The following is a 21,199-nucleotide window of genomic DNA, read 5'->3' on the forward strand; positions in this document are numbered from 1 at the left end:
TTGTTGCTTGGCGTTAGAATATATGATGAGTAGATGTTACCTACCCAGCCGTCGCTAATAAAATAAAACAAAAGACGTTTCGTTTTATTAGTTTTACAATAACTGTTTCATATACAAACAAAGAATCGATATACACTGCGGAACTTTTCATAAATGTTTCACATTAAAACGTGTTGGATATTTTCATTTGTTGTGTCTCTTGTAACTTATCTATATCTATATATCATAGGAAACAATATCGCGTTCTGCTTCTGTCCGTAACTCTGCTTTCTTTTTCAAAAAAACACATTTTGATTTGCACTAATCGAAAGAGCGAGAAACTAGTAAAGTTTGTATGCTGGTAGGAATATATAACATTACCTAGTCAAAAGTAATTAAATTGTTTATGTTTAAATTGTATTTGATTAGTACGCCAGAAGGATACGGTAGAGTAGAGTCTCTGCCGCTGGACTCTGCAGTAGTAATCAGTTTATAGTTTACTAGCAACCCGCCTTGCTTCGCACGGGTGCAATGCTGACACAAAATTAAATATACTACAGATTGCCTTTATATACAACGTTCACAGTTTTTTTGTCATTAGACCATACAAATCGCTATGTGCCTGCATTTTAAATCTGTAATATCTTCGAAAATATTCATTTCAATTACATGCTGTAAAGGCCTATATTGATATACATGAAATCCACAATGTATTTAATTGGATTAAGAATAATGCTTTTTTATCAAATTAATATTTTTTGATAACCAATCGTCATTTTTTTTATTAATACGCAATGTATCCGTGCGAAGCTGGGGCGTGTCACTAGTATATAGACTTTAAATACAGAAGCACAATACGTAAGGTGCGGAGACAATAGTACCACTTGTACATAAATTTACTAAAAGAGAAAAGACATATCATTATAAGTCGACTTGTTGAGGCAATATGTCGTGTTTTATCATTAATTTGGTGTTTGTTTTCCTTATTCATTTTGCAACAGGTAATTAAAATTAATTATTAAACTTACCTGTAGGTAAAATAATTGCGTGCTGAGTTTTTTTTTTTTTTATTAATTTATTTTATTGGACTAAATTATGAGTTGATAAATATTTGAAATTCATAACATATATTTATAATTGCATCAATTTACTTACGTGTATAATATAGGTAAGTACAATTAGATACCTGTCCTGACTTCGTCCGGGAGGAATAAAATTGGAATTTAATTTCCGATCGAAGCGCCACCTTCCGTGATCAGTTATATACACACGTGCACATGATTTTTCTGAATAAAGTCTGTTTCACACACGCGTTGAAAACAATTGTTTGATCTTAAAACAACTTCATAATTTAGTTATTTGAAGCGAATACTTTATTAATGTAATATATTTGATAAAAAATAAAAAACCAAAAACATTAATTGCATGTAAGAGCCTACTTGAAAAATATATATTTTGATTTCGATTGAATAAGTTAATGGAAAAAATCGCTGGTTAAGAGTCAGGTATTTCAACCACTAGAGCATCACGATATCATATAAATAGCTATAAACATTATATGTTACAAGTCATAAAAATGTTTTTAGCTGATGACGAGTGTGGTACTAATGAAGTCCTGAAGCAAACCCCAGACTGTGTGTCCGACTACTGCCCTGGTGCTGAAGATCAGTGCACACATTATCGCGATCCCTGTGCGCCCTGTAAATGCAGTTTTAATTCTCGAAGAGTTGCAAATGGAACTTGTATATCTACTAGAGATTGTCGTAAGTATACCTATACTAATATTATAAATTCGAAAGGAACATTAGTTTCACGGCTTAAACTGCAAACTTAATTTGATGAAATTTTAGGATTGAAGTCCAAGGAAGAATATAAGTCATATATCTAAAACCTGACGGCCATCCCCTAAAACAAGCGAAGCCGCGAGCGACAACTAGTTATGTATAAATAAAAACTTGCACTTGAACAAAATACTGTACTGTATACCACGAAAAACAACCACAATGTGTCAATACGCATGTTTAACGTACTGTACAAATAGACTGGCTTTTGTAGCTAAAACAATTTTAGTATATATTTTTTTTAAATTAGACAAAAGACAAATTGTATGTTAAGTCACGTACGTCCATAGACATCATGCCTCGTTATACTAGCTCAAACGCCCTTCAAATTAAAACAAAAATAGGGTAAAAAATCTTATAGATATAAGAATTCTAACATTTTAAGTCACTTAAAGTTTTCTTTATTAAAATTTTCAGCTCCAATTCCGTGCGGCGAGAATGAAATCTACGATACATGCCCCATCTGTTCAGAATCATGTGCTAATGCCGCGCCAAGTGGAAAACGCTGCAGGCAGATAGGTAGAATAGGGATAACAGTAATATGTGACCCAAAATGTCGTTGTATCGACTTTTATTGGAGGAATGACGCAAATAAATGCGTTACCTACGAAGAATGCAGTAAGTATTCTATAATTCAACTGCCATTACAGATCGACTGTCTCTTTCGTGTAGTGCCTAGTTTTAACTTTATGAATATCGGGTTGAACCATTAAAAATGTCATTGGGTATTCCTGACGATAAAACTTCAGCAGCAGTACGGAGTCTAGAAGTTGACAGTGTTCACAATCCCGTGCTCGGGAAAACACGTAAAGCCAGTGATCCTGAGCCTAAACTGTTTCCGTTCTTGTCGGATATTCCTGTCCCGTTCCAGTGACGGAACAGAGAGTGCTTGTCTTGCCTGCTCACACATTTGCCCCGTACAGATAACTAATCTCCGTTGCGAGTGGTCACTGGGGATAAAAAATGTTAGTATATACAAACCGAAAACGACAATTTCTTAATAACTTATCTCTGCAATTGATTAATGAGACACTTGCCAGCATGATGGTGATTAATAAAACACTATTACTTATATAATGGTTCGAAAAACGTTCCATATATTAGTAATAGGTAGGATAGTAAGTGCTAACTGCCTAGATTAATAATTCCTTACATCACACCAATGCGCCACCAACCTAGGGAGCTATGATATAATGTCCATTGCGCCTGCAGTTACATTGGGTCTCTCACCCTTCCCATCGGAACACAACGATATTGCTGTTTGCGTGAGAATATCTGATGAGTGGGGGCTACCTACCCAGACGGACTGCTACCAAGCATAATTTGAAACTTAAAGTCGCAAGTCGGTGCAAGTCATCACGCCTATCGCCCTACAACTAACCTAACCTACCTAAAGTAAGCGAGAATTTATCGATGAGTACCTATTATCAATTTACACTAAATAGAAACACTAACAATAGTAAATTAATATAGGTTTCACGTTAGTTACTTTATCGATTAATTCCCGATATCCACAGTGGAGTCGAAACAACAAAATTAAATATTAATGTACATATTATAATAATTTATTCTATTTCTATTTTCAGCTCAAAATCAATCTGGTTGTTAAAAGTGTAAGCTTCAATAAATATTTTTTCTAAAACTTGATATTTTATTTCATATTTATGTTATTTTAAAGATTATTATCACAACACACGCTCATTGTCTATGTGCTCGTACGTTTATCTCATAAAATGATCTGACGCTAATCATACATTTCGTCTTTCGAACAGACAAACTGATTTTTTAACTAATAGAATGTCATTATCATTTACGACTTCATTTTGACCATTAATTACAGATAGATTAGTTATATGGGTTATGTCCTTAGAGATGTTCGATACAGTCTCTTTCAGATCACCATGATGGTCAATTTGATGGTATTGAGGGAAAGACATTGGCAGAAGAAGAAAGTCGAGGCTTAGGAACATCCGATAATGGACCGGGATAGCCAACGTTGCATAAATAAAGTTTGGCGAAGGAGAGTAACCATTATATGGACGAGATGATACAATCGTGGAGAACGAACGAAGAAGAAAAAAACACATTTTTCATACGTGACTTGCCATAAGTTCTGTGTTGTTACAGCTGTATCAAAAGAGTTGAAGACCTGCTGATCTGTAATACAACTCTATGCCTATAACAGACCAGCTCCGACATACACTTGACTGCAAACTGTTGTTTTTGTATATAATAATAAAAATAAACGTCAGTATCATTAGGATTACTTAAAGTTTATCGAGATTTTATGCCCAGTAGACAGAATCATAACATTAAGTGCTTGAAGGTGACACAAAACGTCGTGAGAAAACGTTCATGAGTGCAATTGGCCATCTTTTTAGGAGGTTTCAAGTTCCAAACTTAATTTTTAAAAGGTAGAATTTACTATATATACATACAGACATACATACATATATAAGATAGATGACTATGCTTTTGAGATTATTAGTATGTAAATGCTGAAAAATATTTCGGGCAAAATCATACATACCCTTAAAATCATACATACATAAGTAGAGTATATTTTTATGATCCAATCGTGTGCACGAAGAAGGCTATTATTTGATACTAAAAATGTATGACGCATCGTTTTTTATTTAAATTAATCTTTAAATAAAATAACGTAATAACAAAAGAAAAATAATTTACTGTACATAATGAGTTTGCCTTATTCTTATAAAATAAATGTTTTAATATAACTAAAACATTTTTTGCGTTATGTCAATAATTTAATTTCAATTGTTCATAAGTCACTTCGATATCATTTCTGTAAGTCAAATAACATCTGTTTTTTTCATATTAAACAAATAAGTATCTTAGTCATAATGCATTGTCAATGCGACACTAACCTTGGTAGCTAAGATGTTAAATAATTATGTCCCTTGTGTCTGTTGTTACACTGGCTCACTCTCCCTTAAAACCGGTACACAACAAATACTGAGTCTTGCTGTTAGGCGGATGAACATCTGATATAGAATAAGTTGTGTACATAAGTAATTATATAATATGATCTACGCTGGAAACTATAAAACGTTTCAAAGAATTAAATATTATAAGCATATGGTCTAGTGGCTACCGCATGGGCCCCTGAGTTCCTCGGTTAACGGCCCAGATCGTGCGCTTATAAGATATTTTGTTTTTAACTTTTTAAGTTACGGACTGGAGTCTGGCAGTTCACAGTGTTCCCATACTTCAGAAAGCGTCCATAGTCTTTCAGATAATATCACATTTCATGACCTATCCAATTATGAAAGTGGAGATCAGAAAATTCAAGAGTCAAGCGCTTTATCTACTTCACGCTTTCTAAAGCGCTTAATGGTTAAACACTACTTCGAATCTCTGCTAATGAATATTCCTTGATAAAAAGAGGAAGAAACATTTATTTAACTACCTGGGTGTTAATCGAGGACCTCGGGATTTGCAGCGTTATTTGTCAAAGTATTTATTTATAAAGCAACGGTGACAAGTAACAACGACCAACTGTAGTAACGTAAAGGACAACAGAATAGGTAAAACAATAGTAGAATAATTTATTATTTCAAGTGCGTGTTATTGTATAAGGAAAACGAATTATATGTTCTGTATTATTTATATTTATAAGGAAAGATTAATTAAATTATATTTATGAATTTAAAAATATGTTAGAAAATTACGATGGGCAAAAATTTAAACTAACGAACAACAATATAATTATTTTAATTTCATTAATTTAAATCACTCTCTGTTGCCAAATTTATATATATATCTATTTTTTATATTATGTTCAAGAGTCTAAACAGCTCTCTTTTTAACCACATTGTGCCTACGTATTATCTTTTATTAATGTAAGAAAAAATCACTGTCCATAATGGCACCTAGAAACAAGTCGATATTCGATATGCTACATTGTCAATTAATACGTTATTATATGTTCTGTCGCCAGTCGCCATTCTAACTTCGCACTGTAATATCGTCGTAACAATTAAACATTGTAAATTGTATTACAATACATATATCTATACTCAATTGCCTTTCATTACATCACAACGGGACATAAAGGCAAAACATAAATAACTTCACTCGAAGGTTTTTTGGAAACCGTGGTCGACAATTTCAAATTAAACTTTTCTAAGCCCCTCCTACAACACCGTCCAAAAATCCTTAAAAGCCTTATCGGTTCATTTGCATTTCTTGACCTTTAATGACTGGTCTCTTATTATTTAATGGTATTTAGTTGACTACACTGAAATACATTGAATAAGAATTTAAAACAGTGTTATTTTTCCTTTTTCCTTGAAAATTTCAAGTCGCAGTATTAAAAAACATGATTGCAGATTGATGAAACACAAATTTATTTCGATTTTAATGATAGCCTCACTGATAATAAATAATTAAACTTAGGAGTATGAAATACCCACCACAACTACACCAATAATGCTATGTAATATAATACAACAAAAAAAATTATAAACTTAAACATAACCTATCAATAATCTTCTGAGCTAAGGATACATTTTTTGACAAGGTTCGGAATTTAATGCAGGTCGGTGACACAGACTGAATATTTTGATCCAACACATACAGATTCCTTCATGCATGAAGTGTTGGTGAATTGTGGTGCTATTACGGTTAGGTTAGTTAACTGTTGATATCAAATATTTGTTGCGGGTAGATTGATATCAAATCAAATCAAAAAATTATAATACTCCATAATACTGATTTGTCGACTACAACATTCATCAATCCACAACAAATATTTGATAGCAACAGTTGTTATGTTATAACCGTAATAGACCCACTGTGGTGCTATGGTTTCATTGCGACTCCTTATTTGAAATTTATGTATAAATATTTAAATATCGAAAAATATTTATTTTATTTCGTACAATTTTTTATACTTATTTTATTAGAAGTGTAAATAAACTTATGTTATTTAAAAGTTCACCTACCTGTGTTTAGGTACTGTGTCCACAAAAAAAAACAACTTTTGAATGTCTCATAAAAAACAAAACAAAATATTAATATTGTGTAAATTTATTATTTGTGGCATTTATAAATAAACATCACCGATTTGCTCATAGACGTTATCTACGGAAACGGGGAATACCCTGATACTTATCGTGTATTGACTCAATACATTGCACTATATTATATACTTAGTTTCTATATCTTTTCATTTTGGTGTGTTTTCATGCGGATATAGATAGATGGATAGAATACAAATATAAACTTTCAATACATTCATTTCATTTATACGTAGGTATAATATAATTGAATAAAAATACTAGGTACCTAGTTAGTTACGTGGTTTACATATTTGCTCATTGAATTTGATTATGCTCGCAATGGTTCACATTGAATTCCATGGAGCGAAATGTGTTAAATATTTTTCTTAGGTTATTACAAAATTTCTAATTATTAATAATAAAATGAAGGTCATACTTATTACATAATTATAAGCGTGAGAGTTGAAATTTGGTCATGGTTCGTTGCACTTTTCTTAGCAAATAGAAATGAAGTCTTCTGACAGAATCTGGCTACGGCAGCAAGTTTCATGAAGTTGTCTACTGTGTGCAGAATATAATATAATAGTGCAAAACAAGAAAACAACAACTAGTAGATACACTAAAATAGTTGCACGACCAGGATGAGATCGATGCAGAATTAACGGCTTTACTTCTTGAGTCACATTTTTTTTTATGATATCTGTAGGCGGACGAGCAAATAGATCACCTGGTGGTAAGTGGCCACTACTGCCCATAGACAATGGCGCTGTAAGAAATATTAACCATTCCTTACATCACCAATGGGCCACCAACCTCGGGAACTAAGATGTTATGTCCTTTATGCTCGTAGTTACACTGGCTTAGTCACCCTTCAAACCGGAATACAACAATACTGAGTACTGCTGTTTGGCGGTAGAATATCTGATGAGTGGGTAGTATCTACCCAGACAGGCTTGCACAAAGCCCTACCCCCAAGTAAAACACATTTTTTGTCTAAATCTTTGATTTGTTAATAATATTTAAAATTTTAAGTTAATTTTTAAGTTAATAATTATTAAAAATTAAAAGCAACTCCATATTTTTATTTATTATATTAATAGGTAAGTATGGTACTTATAGTTTCTTATGGAATAATAAAAAAGTAAAGTATAGCAGCCTTTAAACGTCCCATTAATGAGCTAGTCTTTTCTCCCTTGGAGGGGAAGGTTGGAACTAATTCCACCACGCTGCTCCAATACGGGTTGGTGGATACACATGTGGCAGAATTTAATTGAAATTAGACACATGCAGGTTTCCTCACGATGCTTTCCTTTACTACCGAGCAGGATATGAATTATAAACAAATAATGCATACATACAAATTCAGTGCTGCTTGCCTGGGTTGGATCCCGCAATCACCAGTTAAGATGCAAGCGTTCTAACCACTGGGCCATCTCATAGAATAAGACAGTATCTTTTTTTAGTTAGTTTTAAAAGTATAACTACAAAATAAGTAGGCACCTACCTTTTTTTTTTTTTTGTTTAACGAGGAGGAAATGCATTTACGCATGCCGCCCGGTCGGGGGACCGGGACGGGTATGTGGGACTCAACCGGGGCCTAATGCCCCGTGCCAGGGCACGCTGATGCTAATGCCCTGTCCTACCCACTAAAACCATCCTCGGGTTTCCACCATGCCGCCGAGTGGTGAGGCAACGGGATCGCCAAGGGCATGCAACCGCGACCCCACCAGCGGCAGCCGCCGTAAGGCGGCTGAATATACATGGAAAGCGCGCCTAGTGCGCGCCTTCCCCCTCATCCTCCACGTGTGAATGTGACGAACTCCCCCGAGTCCGCCACTGGAGGCTGGGCGTCAACGAAGCTGACGCCCTGCGGCGGATAAGATGGTAGGCTCCGCCGCTGACCGCCGGTGTAAAACACCAGGGAGGCTCGAGTAGCGAGCCCTCCCACTCCCTCCCAGCCAACGAGGCCACTCACATGGTCCGCCCTGACGCCGATCAGGGACGTACCAGGAGCGGCCCCGCGGCATCCCTTCCGCCAGTCTTAGCCGTGGCCGACGAGCAAGCTCAAGCCGGCCCCGTTGCCCAGGGTACACCACGAGGAGGTGACTGACATGTACCCCAAGTAGGCACCTACAGTAGCACCTACCTAACCTAACCTATAATTTTTTTTTTCTCGCTTGATAAACGTTTTACGCTCTTCCCCCACGTGATGGAAGGTGGGGGGGTGTGTGGGACTCCCCGGAGCCCTGGAGGCCGAGTTTACCCACTAAAAAACCAGCGGTACCCTCTCCGTCTTTCGGCGGACGCCACGGGATCGCTTGCGCATGCTACCGTGACGCCCTGACGGTCGGCCCGCCTATGCGGGCCTCCAACACCTAGAGGGGGTTCTCGGGGTACTGAGACCCCCCCTAGTCCCTGCGACGCCTATCGAGGCGGAGGGAGAAGGTGCGCGTAGCGCTTTTTCCTCCTCTCCGGTCATCTTCGGCGGAGCGGGTCTGCAGCGGCATCCTTTTCCCGCTCCCGCTCCGCGGCTTCCTTCTGCGACATCACGTTTTCGCAGAAGGAGCGCATCTCCGACCAGCACGTCTCGCTACCGAGCATTTCGTTGACGATGCTCGGCAGCGAGAGGTCTCCGCCCATAGTCGCCGCCAGGGTGTGCCTCTGGGGCCCCCACGCAGCACACTCACTCAGGGTGTGGTGCGCTGTGTCGACTGGCGCACCACACTCGTGGCAGGAGGGTGACACCTCCCGCCGCGCTATTCCGTGCAGGTACTTACCGAAGCATCCGTGCCCGGTAAGTACCTGTGTCATCCTGAAGGTGAGTGTGCCCTTCATCCTTTCGACCCAGCGACTCAAGTGGGGACGGATCCTCAGATCCTCCTGCCATCGGGCGATCAGGGCTTGCTGGGCTAGAGCCCTGATCCGCCCGACCTCCGCCGACCCTGGAAGGTCGCCGCGGTTCCTCGCCTCGACCCGGAACCGGTACACCTCCGCGAGCACCTCCACCTGGAGCTCCCAGGGCGGATCGCCCGCGAGAAGTGTCGCCGCAGTCCACGACACCGTACGGTACCCTCTGATGCCTCTCACCGCTATGACCCTCTGCGGCTTCCGCAGCAGGGCCCGATTGTCAGCGGTGAGGGCGTGGACCCAGATCGGGGCACCGTACAGCGCCATCGACCTCACTACGCCGGAATATAGACGCCGGCATAGCGACCCTGGCCCCCCCACATTCGGAAGGAGGCGACCGAGGGCGGCGGCGGCGTTAAGGAGCCTCGGGCCGAGATGTTCAAAGTGCTGCCCGAAGCTCCATCGTCCGTCCAGGATCAGGCCCAGATACTTCATCTGGGCCTGCACCTTGATCACCGTCCCCTGGACGGTGATACTCGCCCCTCGTGGGGGTCCCTTCCGTGGACCGTGGAAGAGGAGGGCCTCCGTTTTGGATATGGAGACCCTCAAGCCCAGCATGCCCATACGGTCCACGGTGAGAGCCGTTCCGACCTCGGCGAGGCGAGCCGCCTCCGAAAGTCCCGCCCAGTCGCCGTGACGAGGGTGTCGTCAGCGTAACACAACACCCCCATCCCGGGAAGGATGGGAGCTCGCAGGAGCCAGTCGAAACCGACGTTACACAGAATTGGGCCGAGAACCGAACCCTGTGGAACGCCGCAGCCTACCCGACGCCGGACCAGTCTCCCATCGACCCCCGCCCAGAGAATCTCCCTGTTCTGGAAGTACGCCTCCAGCAGCCTCCTCAGATAGGTCGGCACCCCATGGTATCGGAGTGCCTCCCGTATCGTCTCGAAAGGGAGACTGTTGAAGGCGTTCGCCACGTCGAGCGACACCGCCAGGACGACTTTCCCCCGGGCCCCCGCTTTTGTCGTCCGAGTCTTCAGGGCGTCCAGGGCGTCGACCGTCGACCGGCCCGCCCTGAACCCGTACTGAGCCTCTGAGAGACCCGGACCGACCTCCTCGAGATGCTGAACGAGACGGGCTGCGAGGACCTTCTCGAAGAGTTTGCCCGTCTCGTTCAGCAGCACTATTGGCCTGTATGCCGAAGGGGAATCCATCGGCCGACCTTCCTTCGGCAACAGGACCAATTTACCCTCTTTCCAAGGCTTCGGAAACTGCCCGCTGCACAGACACTCGTCGAACAGCTCCCGAAGCCTTGCACCGAGGAATTCCAGTGCGTCGCACAGAACACGCCCTTCCCTCAGGAAGTACGTGGCTGAGGGTGGCTCTAAGGCAGTATTTATGATCCTCAGAGCCCGGGCACTCAGGTAAGTCGATAAAAAATTTTTCGTTGAAATTGACGCGAAAATTTTCGTTTTTTCACCAATAACTCCCGAACGGAGAGGCCGATCCGGGAGATTGAAGCGTCAACAGATGCAGGGCAGAGGGCCCCACAATCGCGTCGAACACGGAAAAAAGATAGGAACAGAAATGAATAAAATAACGAAGAAAAACGTAAAAAATAGCTAAAAAAACAGACAAAACCGGGAGATAGAAGAAAGTGTACTATGAATAAAATATTTGTAATGGCAGGAACTAATAAAGCATTTTTTTTCCAGAATTTTAGGAGCGAAAATGCGAATAAAATTTAGAAAAATGTACTTCGATTATTTTAAGTTTCAAATCGCTTAAGAAGACTTTCAAGGGCGATCCGATTCTTTTAACGAATAATCGATACAGATTTGGTTTAAAAAATTAATAACTCCGGAACGGAGACGCCGATCCGGGAGTGAGATGCCTTGACGGATGCAGGGCAGAAGGCCCTACAATTGTGCCAAAGAGCGAAACAAGATACGATAAAAAATGAGCGAGTTAAAAATAAAAAACAGAAAAATATAAGGAAAAATGCGAACGAAAATTTTCGGTTTTTCACCAATAACTCCCGAACGGGGAGGCCGATCCGGGAGATTGAAGCGTCAACGGATGCAGGGCAGAGGGCCCCACAATTGCGTCGAACACGGAAAAAAGATAGGAACAGAAATGAATAAAATAACAAAGAAAAACGTAAAAAATAGCTAAAAAACAGGCAAAACCGGGAGATAGAAGAAAGTGTACTATGAATAAAATATTTGTAATGGCAGGAACTAATAAAGTATTTTTTTCCAGAATTTTGGGAGCGAGAATGCGAATAAAATTTAGAAAAATGTACTTCCAACCTAACCTATCCAAATCTAACCTATTATAACATATGAATATTCGCAATTATAATAAACTCGCTCTAGAAATCCCCCTCTTCACACGCACTCGTCATACAGGGTATAAATAATATCTCAAACGCAGTGGAGGCTCATTGTTAGTTTGTGAACATGAAGACCTTCATTTTGTTTTTTTCGTATTTTATTTTCCTGTGCATGTGTGAATCTGGTAAGTTTTAATTCATTGGTGTTTTTTTTTTTAAATTATATATTTATCAATTACAAGAACGGCAAAATAAAACAAAAATTGCTCAAGCTTTTTAAAAAAATAAAAAGGTAAAAAGTTTATTTGATACTTACCTTATGTTATGAAATTAGTGTTTAAAGTTAGTTTAATCAGCATTCAAACTGTAATAGAAGTCAATTAACCTATTTATATTAATACTGTATTTTGATATTAAATAAAATTTATTTGTACCTTATCATACTGCTTAAAATAATAACAATTAATTTTAGATAGAGATACAGAAAAAAATTCTATAGCCTATGCCAATGGAAATAGGAAAAAAGATAAACAAACCTTAGATTTACGTATTTCATGCGATTTGTTAATAACTCAGCTATATTGTACACTACTAAGAGTTTATGATTAATATATCTTTATTTATAATACAACACTATTACACTTAACTACTTCTTTCGACTTTAATTTTACTTCCAAAATTTCGATAGCAGTTTCGTCGACGTTCAAAACGTAATTTTTCATATAACTAAAACGAAATAAATAAAAAGTACTTAGTTTTATGTAGAAATTGTATATTAAGTTTCCTTATATAAAAATATGTAAACAATTTGCACATGAAAATATGACTATTTTTATTCAATACTTCTTATGTAATAATACTTCTTGTCTTCATCATTTACTTCATTTGGTGCACCTGACAATGGATCCTTACCTTCGTGAGTTTTCGGAAATGCTATAACGTCCCGAATAGACTCAGCTCTACAGGCAATAGCCATAAGTCTATCTATGCCTAAAGCTATTCCCCCATGTGGAGGACATCCACTTTTTAAAGCATTAATAAAATGTAACAAATTATTTGAATCTATATTTAAAATGTTTAGTATTTTTTTCTGTAATTCTGCATTATGAATTCTCACTGAGCCTCCACCTACTTCATTACCATTGAAAACAATATCATAGGCCAGTGACCTAACTTTCAGGGGATCACTATCCAATAAATGCAAATCTTCAGGATGTGGAGCTGTGAATGGATGATGACACGTTTGTAAACCATTTTCTCCTTCAACAAATAGGGGAAAGTCTACCACCCACAATGGTTCGATGGTATCCTTCCATGATAAAAGATTTTTTGATTTTAATAGAGGAGCAAGCAATTCACGTATATCACCTAAACATAGGCATGCATTGTCCTTATCACCTAAAGCTAAAATATTGTCATTTTCTTCACCAGTGATGCCTTTTAGTTGATTATTTATATCTTGGCCGATATCTCTTGATATATTTTCATTGAGTATTATTCTTACATTATACTTCTTTCTTAAGGAATTTATTGTTTCTTTATATTTAGTGGTGAGCTTACCTAATGAACTGGAATATGCTAAAGAAAATGCTCCAAAATTGGGGTCTGCAGAATGTTGTTCCAATAAATGACTAATATTATTTAACTTCCATTCATAAGTCAAATTTGGCTTGTCTGAACCATAGTTTTCTAAGGCTTCTTTGTATGTTATTCTTTTAAATGGAGATTTTGGTAGATCTTCCAAAAATGTTTCTTGGAGTAATTGCTCGATCATGTTAATGATACAGTCTAAATTAGTGAATGACAGTTCAATATCAAGTTGTGTGAATTCCGGTTGTCTGTCTGGTCTTGTACTTTCATCTCTATAACATCTAGCAACTTGGAAATACCTATCTATACCACCAACCATGAGCATTTGCTTGAACTGTTGTGGACTTTGTACTAAAGAATAGAATAAACCGGAGTAATGAGTCGGTACAATAAATTCTCTAGCTCCTCCTGGTGTCCGACAAAATAAAGTAGGTGTTTCCACTTCAACAAATCTATGTTTTTCGACAAGAAATTTTCTCATGTTATGCAACAATAATGATCGTTGCCTTAAGTTACTTTGCATCTGCGGAAATCGTAAATCTATATACCGATACTGGAGTCTTAATTGCTCCTTTGGTTTCTGGTAATTTCTTAAATTAAATGGTAACTTATCAACTTCATTTAAGATATCTATTTTGTCAATAATAACCTCAATTTCTCCAGTTTCCATTTCAGGGTTATACATACTTTTCGGCCTTGCTGCTACTGTACCATTTATCATAACTATAGTTTCTAATGGTATATCACTAATATTAATATCAGAATTATTTACTATACATTGTGTCTGTCCGTATGAATCTCTGATAAGCAAAAATTTCGATAAACGCACAAATTGCACCCACCCACAAAGTAAAACCTTCTGTCCGACATTATTTGATCTCAACTCTCCACAGGTATGGGTTCTATAACTAAAGGTGTTTTGATCAACTATATCTAGGTCATTAACGTGCTTACTTTTCGTTTCATGTTTTTTTGCACTAAGCAGCCATTGATGATGGAATTTTTGTTTATTATTTAGTAAGAAACAATGTCTAGTATAGGATGTACTTACAGACGAGATATATCTACAAGTCCTTAATTCTATTGAATTTAATAAATGCATAAAGTTTCTTCTCCACATTTTGAAACTATCTATTAATATTAAAAACTTTACAATATATTAAACAGTGAAAATTATTCTTTTAAAATGTCCTATTTACATTTATATTTTTTTGTATAGTTTAATGAACTCTGTAGTTTGCAAATTTGCAATCTTTGTATTTAACTATTTAGTATTTACATCATTTGGCAGTGACAAATGACAATGACAATTATTGACAATCAGCAGAATGTACATATAACCTGTCTTCGACAAAATGTTGCTATCTCAAAATGAAATGTTTTAGATTTACAATGTTCCGGCCCAAATGAAATGATTGACTGTGTTGGAGATTGTCCTCCTGAGAAAACTTGCAAAACGAAAGACATACAATTTAATTGTTTACTAAATAATAAAAGATGTCAAATGAAATGCGTCTGTAAAAAAGGTTTTTATAGAAATTTAATAGGACAATGTATAGCTAGTGAATTATGTGGTGAGTTTAATTTTATATTATTTTAATGTAACCTGTATATAATAATAATAAATTTGTCTGTTTTGCTGGGAATAAAATAAACTAAAAATTATTATCTTATCGAGTCATTTTTACAAGAATATCATGGGAGCCGCTAATATTTTGGAGAAAAACGGTATAATGTATATTTTTCAACGGTCTAAGACCGCTTGATAGCAATTTTTTTACGCTCTTACGCTACATATAAGAAATATTAACCAACTAACCCAATGTCGTATTAATAATATTAATAAACTAACGAATAAAAATATATTAATTATTAAATCAGAGTTTAATATCAATCGAACTGTACTTCTATTGTTTAAAATGATTAGGCAGAGATACTGTTTTAAGCAAAGATTTTACCATTTTTTCTGTTTCGGTTCCCTTAGAAGCAGATATATATAATATATATATAATACATATAATAAATTGAACAGCAACTATCAAAATGTGATATAATAAGTAGTAATACAATTTAACTTTAATATCAACGCTTCCCTAATACGATGTTTACTTCTAGATAAATGTCCTGAAGCCAACGAATATTATAGCTGTGGCGGTGCCTGTGATAATGTGTGTGCAGATTTACATAAGCAAAACCAAACACATTGTCCTATTAGAAACATAAAATGTAACGAAAAGTGTTATTGTAAAGAAGGCTATGCAAGGAATAAAAATAACGTTTGCGTTCCTTTCAATAAGTGTCGTGAGTAAACATTTAAATATAATTATTACGTAAGTAATTAATAATAAAAAATAAATTGATTTTCACTCATCTCCCCTTTAGTCGATAACAGACCTCAATGACCGAAAAGCTATGTATGTATCTGGGGTTATTTGTTGTTGCGACGCCTTTGTTCTTCCTATTTATTACCTTGGAAAACCACTTATTAAATGCACTATGTACGATTTGAGTGCCTTAATTTTTTTTTTAATAATTAATAATCATGCTAAATAAATAGTTGTCGATGAATCACAATAACTTCACGATAAAGTTTAGGACGAATAGGGACCATTCATTTATTACGTAAGACTGTTTTCGCTAGGTTTTGAACCCCTCCCCCCTAATATAAGAACTGGCCGACCCCCTCCCTCGCTGTTTAATATTTATAACGTAAGAATCTAAAGAAGAAAATGAATACAAGTTTGGTTTATTTCACTGTTTATTTTACAATGTAACAACTTTTGAAATGTGTTTATTTGTAATTTCAAAGGTTCTAAAAGTACACATCCGAGCGAACCTCAGCAATCGCGCGATTTTCCGCATTTTTTCAATAATTCAAATTTTTTTTGATCTTACGTAAGAACTATCGAAACTCCTTCCCAAACTTCCTTCTCTAAACAACGGGGGTCCTTGTAAGAAAACATAAAACATGGTCGACCCCCCCTCCCCCCCTAAATCGTCTTCCTTCTAGAGCCGTAGACAGGTTACAACATTTATAGTTTATAAAATGTATTATTAAGTAATTAGCATTATTTCAGTTAAAGTAGTGCTTTATCAAGTAACAAGTTTCGAACCAATCAATCATCTGATTTCAAACACTTTTAAACATCGTGTTTTATCATGGCAGGGCCATGCACACACTATTCATAAGATTAAAATCTAAAGCACCGACAAATGCATTTTACACAACCCAAATTAACGTAAACTGCAATAATTAAAGTCCATATTTGGATATAGGCATCAAGAATGACCATTCTTGCATTTCGAGATGCGCGGTCAAATTAAAAAGCGCGGGTAGATGCGACGTATTTGATGAGTAACCCTAGGTGTTATTATTTTTTTTATTATATAGTAGAAAGTATAGTCCTATTATTTGAAAACGGATGGCGTCGGTTCCATTTTTTAAATGTTTTTTACTTTCAAAGATACTTTGTGCGAGGAACATGAAGAATATCAAGAGTGTAAACGAACCTGTCCACCAGATACTTGCTTATCACTAGTAGCCAAGTTTAAATGTGACAGCAACGCAGCATGTGCACCAGGATGCGTTTGTAAGTCTGGCTATTTACGAAAGAAATTCGACAAACCATGTATGGCAATTAATCTATGTCCAGAATTGGCAAATTCGCCAGATTTCAACTAAAACGTGTATTTTGAAATTAAGATTAAAAATAAAGGTATTAAAAAAAGAAAGCATATTTTAATAATTATGTGTATTTATTATTTATTTTTTAACAAAATTGTACTCTAATATACAGTGCATTCTCTCTGAATATACTAAAATATAAGCACAAGGAAGCACTGTAATGTGGCTTTACATTTCTCTGTAAACTATGCCACCAAATATTACAAGTAAATAATCATATTTTGAAATAAGAATATCAAGAGAAAATATAAGTCACTAGCTACGTTAATTAGTTTAATAGTTAAGTCTTATTACAAACAAAATGATTGTCTCATACTCTATTAGTCAAAATACTTTACATACTATATAGTCAATATTAAGGATAAAGTCTGAGTAGTAAACAAGAGTCACAAATGCAAATTTAAAATGAAACAATTACAAAAAAGAAACAATTGAACAACTAGAGAATAAACTATGCCAATGACGACAACACTATCGCAATAGAAATATTGTTTCAAAGTGTTGTCATTACCAGCTTAAAACTAACACAACAGAAATATAGTTCTTAAGTCTTAACATGTTTATAAAAAATCATATCTCTTTGGCTCAACAATAAAGAACAGATTTTTTCTTTAAAAAGTTAACAGAAAATTGTTATTGTGTTTAAACTGTACGCCAGACTGTGGGCATTGGCACAACTGGCTGTGTTTGAGGATATATAGTAGGATAGTCATAAGGCAATCTCACGCAGCTCTGCATCGGTGGCATGGAGGAGTAAATAGGTTGAGCAGGGGTAGATTGTTGAATCAGGTCTACTCTTAACATCTGTAAAACAAAATGTATAATTTTTGGCAATTAAATTTTATTTATTAACATTCAATCTTAAGACTTTGACTTTGGTAATACCTTAAGTGTATGCAGAGCAATTTCGGCTGCTTCTACATGAGCTTGTTGGTCTGAGAAGCAAGCCCTCGTAGAAAGAGGGCCAATGCGACGTGGTACAGTCAGCAAGGGAAGTCCAACTTGCGGCAGCTCTACATTGCACACCCATAATTCTGCTCCAGTCGGATCTTCATACTTCAAGAAATGATATGTTGGTTGTGGCCACATATATCTAAAATTAAATAATTTATCAATTATTAATGTTTATGATTGATTTATAGTAAGAACTGATATGTATGAATTTAATTGTGAAGAATACTTACCTCTTACACATTGATTCAAGCTTAGCTGGAGCCAAAGTGTAATTTACTTGCAGTGCAGAGTACGAGTAAGCAGGAGATTTTAAATCAGATGGTGAGTAGCATGGACTTTCCCCAGCACATGCCGATCCAATGCCTTCATCTTTTGGACTGTTGGCATACTCTTTCTTTTCAAGGTGCTGTTTATAAAGTAACAGTGTTTGTGTCAAATCCAAGCTGTTATTAAATTTCGCATTGCCTCTATTTAACTTTTGTATCCGATATAGATCACGGTCAACAGGTTTCGCCCAGCGTATCTCAATATTACTACCATCGATGTCAGCATTTTGTAACTTAGACATAGCAAGCTCAGCATGTTCCCTTTCATAAAAATGAATAAAAGCATAGTCATAAATCTTTTTAACACGTTCAACTTTATTATTTATTGCGTTTTCAAATACTTTTTGAATTGTATCTGGAGTAGTCCGTATTTCAAAATTACGTACATAAAGCACTTTAACCTGTAATACAGAGAAAGCACCTTTATTTACAATACCATCTAAACAATAAATGAACACAACGAGTTATAAATATTTACGTATTCAATTACGATAATGATAACAGTCGCATGTTGAATTAAATAAACAAACCAGCCATAAATATGAAACATAGTAAAAAGTTTAGATTTCGCAAGCTATGTAGGAGATGGATACTCACCCTTTTCATCTGATCATCGTCAATATCTGGTTCAGGTTCCGCCCAATCTACCATAACTTCCCGATCCCACAGCTTGACGCAGCCCGGTACCAACGCGCGCCTAGCCATCGCAGCAGCCCTATGTGATGTGAACTCCACAAACGCAAACCCTCGATTAAGTTTACGATCAAAACAATATTCATATAAGATCACGTCTACGATTCCAGTGACCCTCTTCGAAAGTTCTTCCATCACTTCATTCTTAGTTTTCGTCTTGGGGATGTTTCCAACGAAAAGCCGACAGTTATCCACAGATTTTACGACACCAATTTGCCTTCGCGGTCTAATCTCGTAACCATTAAGTTGCCTCACCGCAGCAGCTGCCTCGGACCGTGTGGCATAGGTGACGAAGGCATATCCACGATTGGATCCCGAAAAGTCCATCATTAGTCGCATTTCGTATATTTGACCAACACGGGAGAAAAGAGGGACGAGCTCGTCTTCAAAAATTTCCCGAGGTAGCTTTCCAATAAATACTTCGCATCCCTTTTGTGGAGGCGGGCCAACCCAATCTGGCGGTGGACCGAATTTCCGTTGGCCGTTCTGCTGGACAATGGAATACCCCGTATTCTGCATCAGCTCCAGCAACTTGTACGTCATTTGGTTACTCTGTTCAGCCATGATTTAATTCAAATTAACTTGATCACAAATATCTCAACGAACGTTCGCTTATAATCAAACAACAGAACTAGAGCGGCGATTCAAAGCGGCCTACCTCTTTATACTTGCCGACAAATGTACCGGCGGTTATGACGTCAAAAAATTTAAAAGTTAGTAAAGGAGTAATTTTAATTTATACAAATATGCATTAAAAACATTACCCTTATTTTTCAATTAGAACTTCTTTAGTGATTTTTAAAATCAATTAATTTAATTATTTAAAAAACCATATTAAAATAGATAGTTCTTTGAGTAAAGATCGTTCTATTAGGATTAGTCAAATTATTTTTTACAAAAAGAATTACGTGGAAAATTAATGAAAGTTAATGAATATTAAAAAAAAACTAATATTTTCTAATTAGTTTCTAAATATAATTGATATGTTTATGTAACTATATTTGTCGATATTTATTTCTTTTCGAAAAAAATATTTCATTAGCTTTATTTAATGAACCTCAGCTTTTCATAAGTAAAACAAACAACGACCTTAATTGTTTAATTTTAAACTTTATATTAAATATATAATATTGTACTAAAACCTGTAAATAATTGAAATTTGTAAAGCATCAATAATCATTTAGCATAAGTTTCATATCTTTAATATTTCCAAATGTTACGCAGACATTCTATATGCATTTAATTATTATAAATATGAATTTTAATTAATCATTCAAATGAAATAATCTTTTGAAATTTGTATTAAATTTAAATATTCTTGTTTTGACAAAGTTCCAAAATAAAGACCATCTGTAAAGCATAGATGGCGCCAGTGTTTGAACTCATTACCAATAATCGATGTAGACATCTGATTTGAATTATAATACTTATCGCATTTTAGGTACTTAAATTTGGAATAATAATATTTGAAACTCATTTGATGATTTAAAGATCACGATACCTTCCTGACCTATTTCAGTCATGGCGGCGATCTTCAAAGACTAATCAACTGCATAGAATATATTATATTCCACAAGTATATGCACATTCCATTCCGTGGTCCCACACAATCGTTATACAATGGGACAGCCATTCCACATGACTGTTGTGTTCAGGCGCTGACTTTATATGCAACTAACAAACCGCCCCGGGTTGGTTTATTAATAGAGGAAATTATCGTATCGATCAATATAATTTATATCATATAACAAACAGGATTTTTTAATAATTGAGTCATTAGTTCCTGTGATCACACCTGCATACAAAAACACAAGTTTTACCTCTTCATAACATTAGTATAGATTTGAGGCACAAGGATAGAATACTAGCTAATTCCAAGCACCGGTCAGCGGCTTAGAAAATATTGACTGAAAAGAACTCTT

At 36.5% G+C, this 21,199-nt stretch overlaps 4 protein-coding genes across 4 annotated transcripts; 2 read left to right on the top strand and 2 right to left on the bottom strand.

The window, feature by feature from the left end:
* The first annotated feature begins 846 nt into the window (after positions 1–846).
* On the top strand, positions 847–3,462 carry LOC135193284 (uncharacterized). Its single transcript, XM_026629939.2, has 4 exons — positions 847–980; positions 1,566–1,742; positions 2,238–2,438; positions 3,407–3,462. The coding sequence occupies exons 1-4, from the start codon at positions 926–928 to the stop codon at positions 3,427–3,429; spliced, it is 456 nt and encodes a 151-aa protein (XP_026485724.1). The 5' UTR covers positions 847–925; the 3' UTR covers positions 3,430–3,462.
* An 8,611-nt stretch (positions 3,463–12,073) lies between these two features.
* LOC113393187 (inducible metalloproteinase inhibitor protein-like) lies at positions 12,074–17,807 on the top strand. Its single transcript, XM_026629936.2, has 4 exons — positions 12,074–12,214; positions 15,005–15,193; positions 15,735–15,920; positions 17,084–17,807. The coding sequence occupies exons 1-4, from the start codon at positions 12,157–12,159 to the stop codon at positions 17,299–17,301; spliced, it is 651 nt and encodes a 216-aa protein (XP_026485721.2). The 5' UTR covers positions 12,074–12,156; the 3' UTR covers positions 17,302–17,807.
* Positions 12,785–14,878, bottom strand: LOC113393184 (aspartate--tRNA ligase, mitochondrial). The gene has a single exon (XM_026629931.2). It carries the CDS (start codon positions 14,737–14,739, stop codon positions 12,862–12,864), a length of 1,878 nt encoding a protein of 625 aa, XP_026485716.2. The 5' UTR covers positions 14,740–14,878; the 3' UTR covers positions 12,785–12,861.
* Positions 17,808–17,890: 83 nt separating the features above from the next.
* On the bottom strand, positions 17,891–20,136 carry LOC113393186 (probable RNA-binding protein 46). Its single transcript, XM_026629935.2, has 4 exons — positions 19,182–20,136; positions 18,489–18,985; positions 18,190–18,397; positions 17,891–18,108 (listed from the first exon to the last, which is right to left on the bottom strand). The coding sequence occupies exons 1-4, from the start codon at positions 19,839–19,841 to the stop codon at positions 17,947–17,949; spliced, it is 1,527 nt and encodes a 508-aa protein (XP_026485720.2). The 5' UTR covers positions 19,842–20,136; the 3' UTR covers positions 17,891–17,946.
* Positions 20,137–21,199: the final 1,063 nt, after the last annotated feature.

The sequence above is a fragment of the Vanessa tameamea genome, chromosome 6 (genome assembly GCF_037043105.1).
Source record: "Vanessa tameamea isolate UH-Manoa-2023 chromosome 6, ilVanTame1 primary haplotype, whole genome shotgun sequence".
In the NCBI taxonomy this organism is placed as follows: Eukaryota; Metazoa; Arthropoda; class Insecta; order Lepidoptera; family Nymphalidae; genus Vanessa; species Vanessa tameamea.

Excerpts from the sequence above, each read along its gene's own strand:
- LOC135193284 (XM_026629939.2), top strand. The coding sequence starts at position 926 with ATGTCGTGTTTTATCATTAATTTGGTGTTTGTTTTCCTTATTCATTTT. Across the intron at positions 1,743-2,237 it reads TATATCTACTAGAGATTGTC|CTCCAATTCCGTGCGGCGAG; the intron begins GTAAGTATACCT and ends TAAAATTTTCAG. Across the intron at positions 2,439-3,406 it reads CGTTACCTACGAAGAATGCA|CTCAAAATCAATCTGGTTGT; the intron begins GTAAGTATTCTA and ends TTCTATTTTCAG.
- LOC113393187 (XM_026629936.2), top strand. The coding sequence starts at position 12,157 with ATGAAGACCTTCATTTTGTTTTTTTCGTATTTTATTTTCCTGTGCATG. Across the intron at positions 15,194-15,734 it reads TATAGCTAGTGAATTATGTG|ATAAATGTCCTGAAGCCAAC; the intron begins GTGAGTTTAATT and ends GTTTACTTCTAG. Across the intron at positions 15,921-17,083 it reads CGTTCCTTTCAATAAGTGTC|ATACTTTGTGCGAGGAACAT; the intron begins GTGAGTAAACAT and ends TTACTTTCAAAG.
- LOC113393184 (XM_026629931.2), bottom strand. The coding sequence starts at position 14,739 with ATGTGGAGAAGAAACTTTATGCATTTATTAAATTCAATAGAATTAAGG.
- LOC113393186 (XM_026629935.2), bottom strand. The coding sequence starts at position 19,841 with ATGGCTGAACAGAGTAACCAAATGACGTACAAGTTGCTGGAGCTGATG. Across the intron at positions 18,986-19,181 it reads ACGATGATCAGATGAAAAGG|GTTAAAGTGCTTTATGTACG; the intron begins GTGAGTATCCAT and ends TCTGTATTACAG. Across the intron at positions 18,109-18,189 it reads TTGCTCTGCATACACTTAAG|ATGTTAAGAGTAGACCTGAT; the intron begins GTATTACCAAAG and ends TTTGTTTTACAG.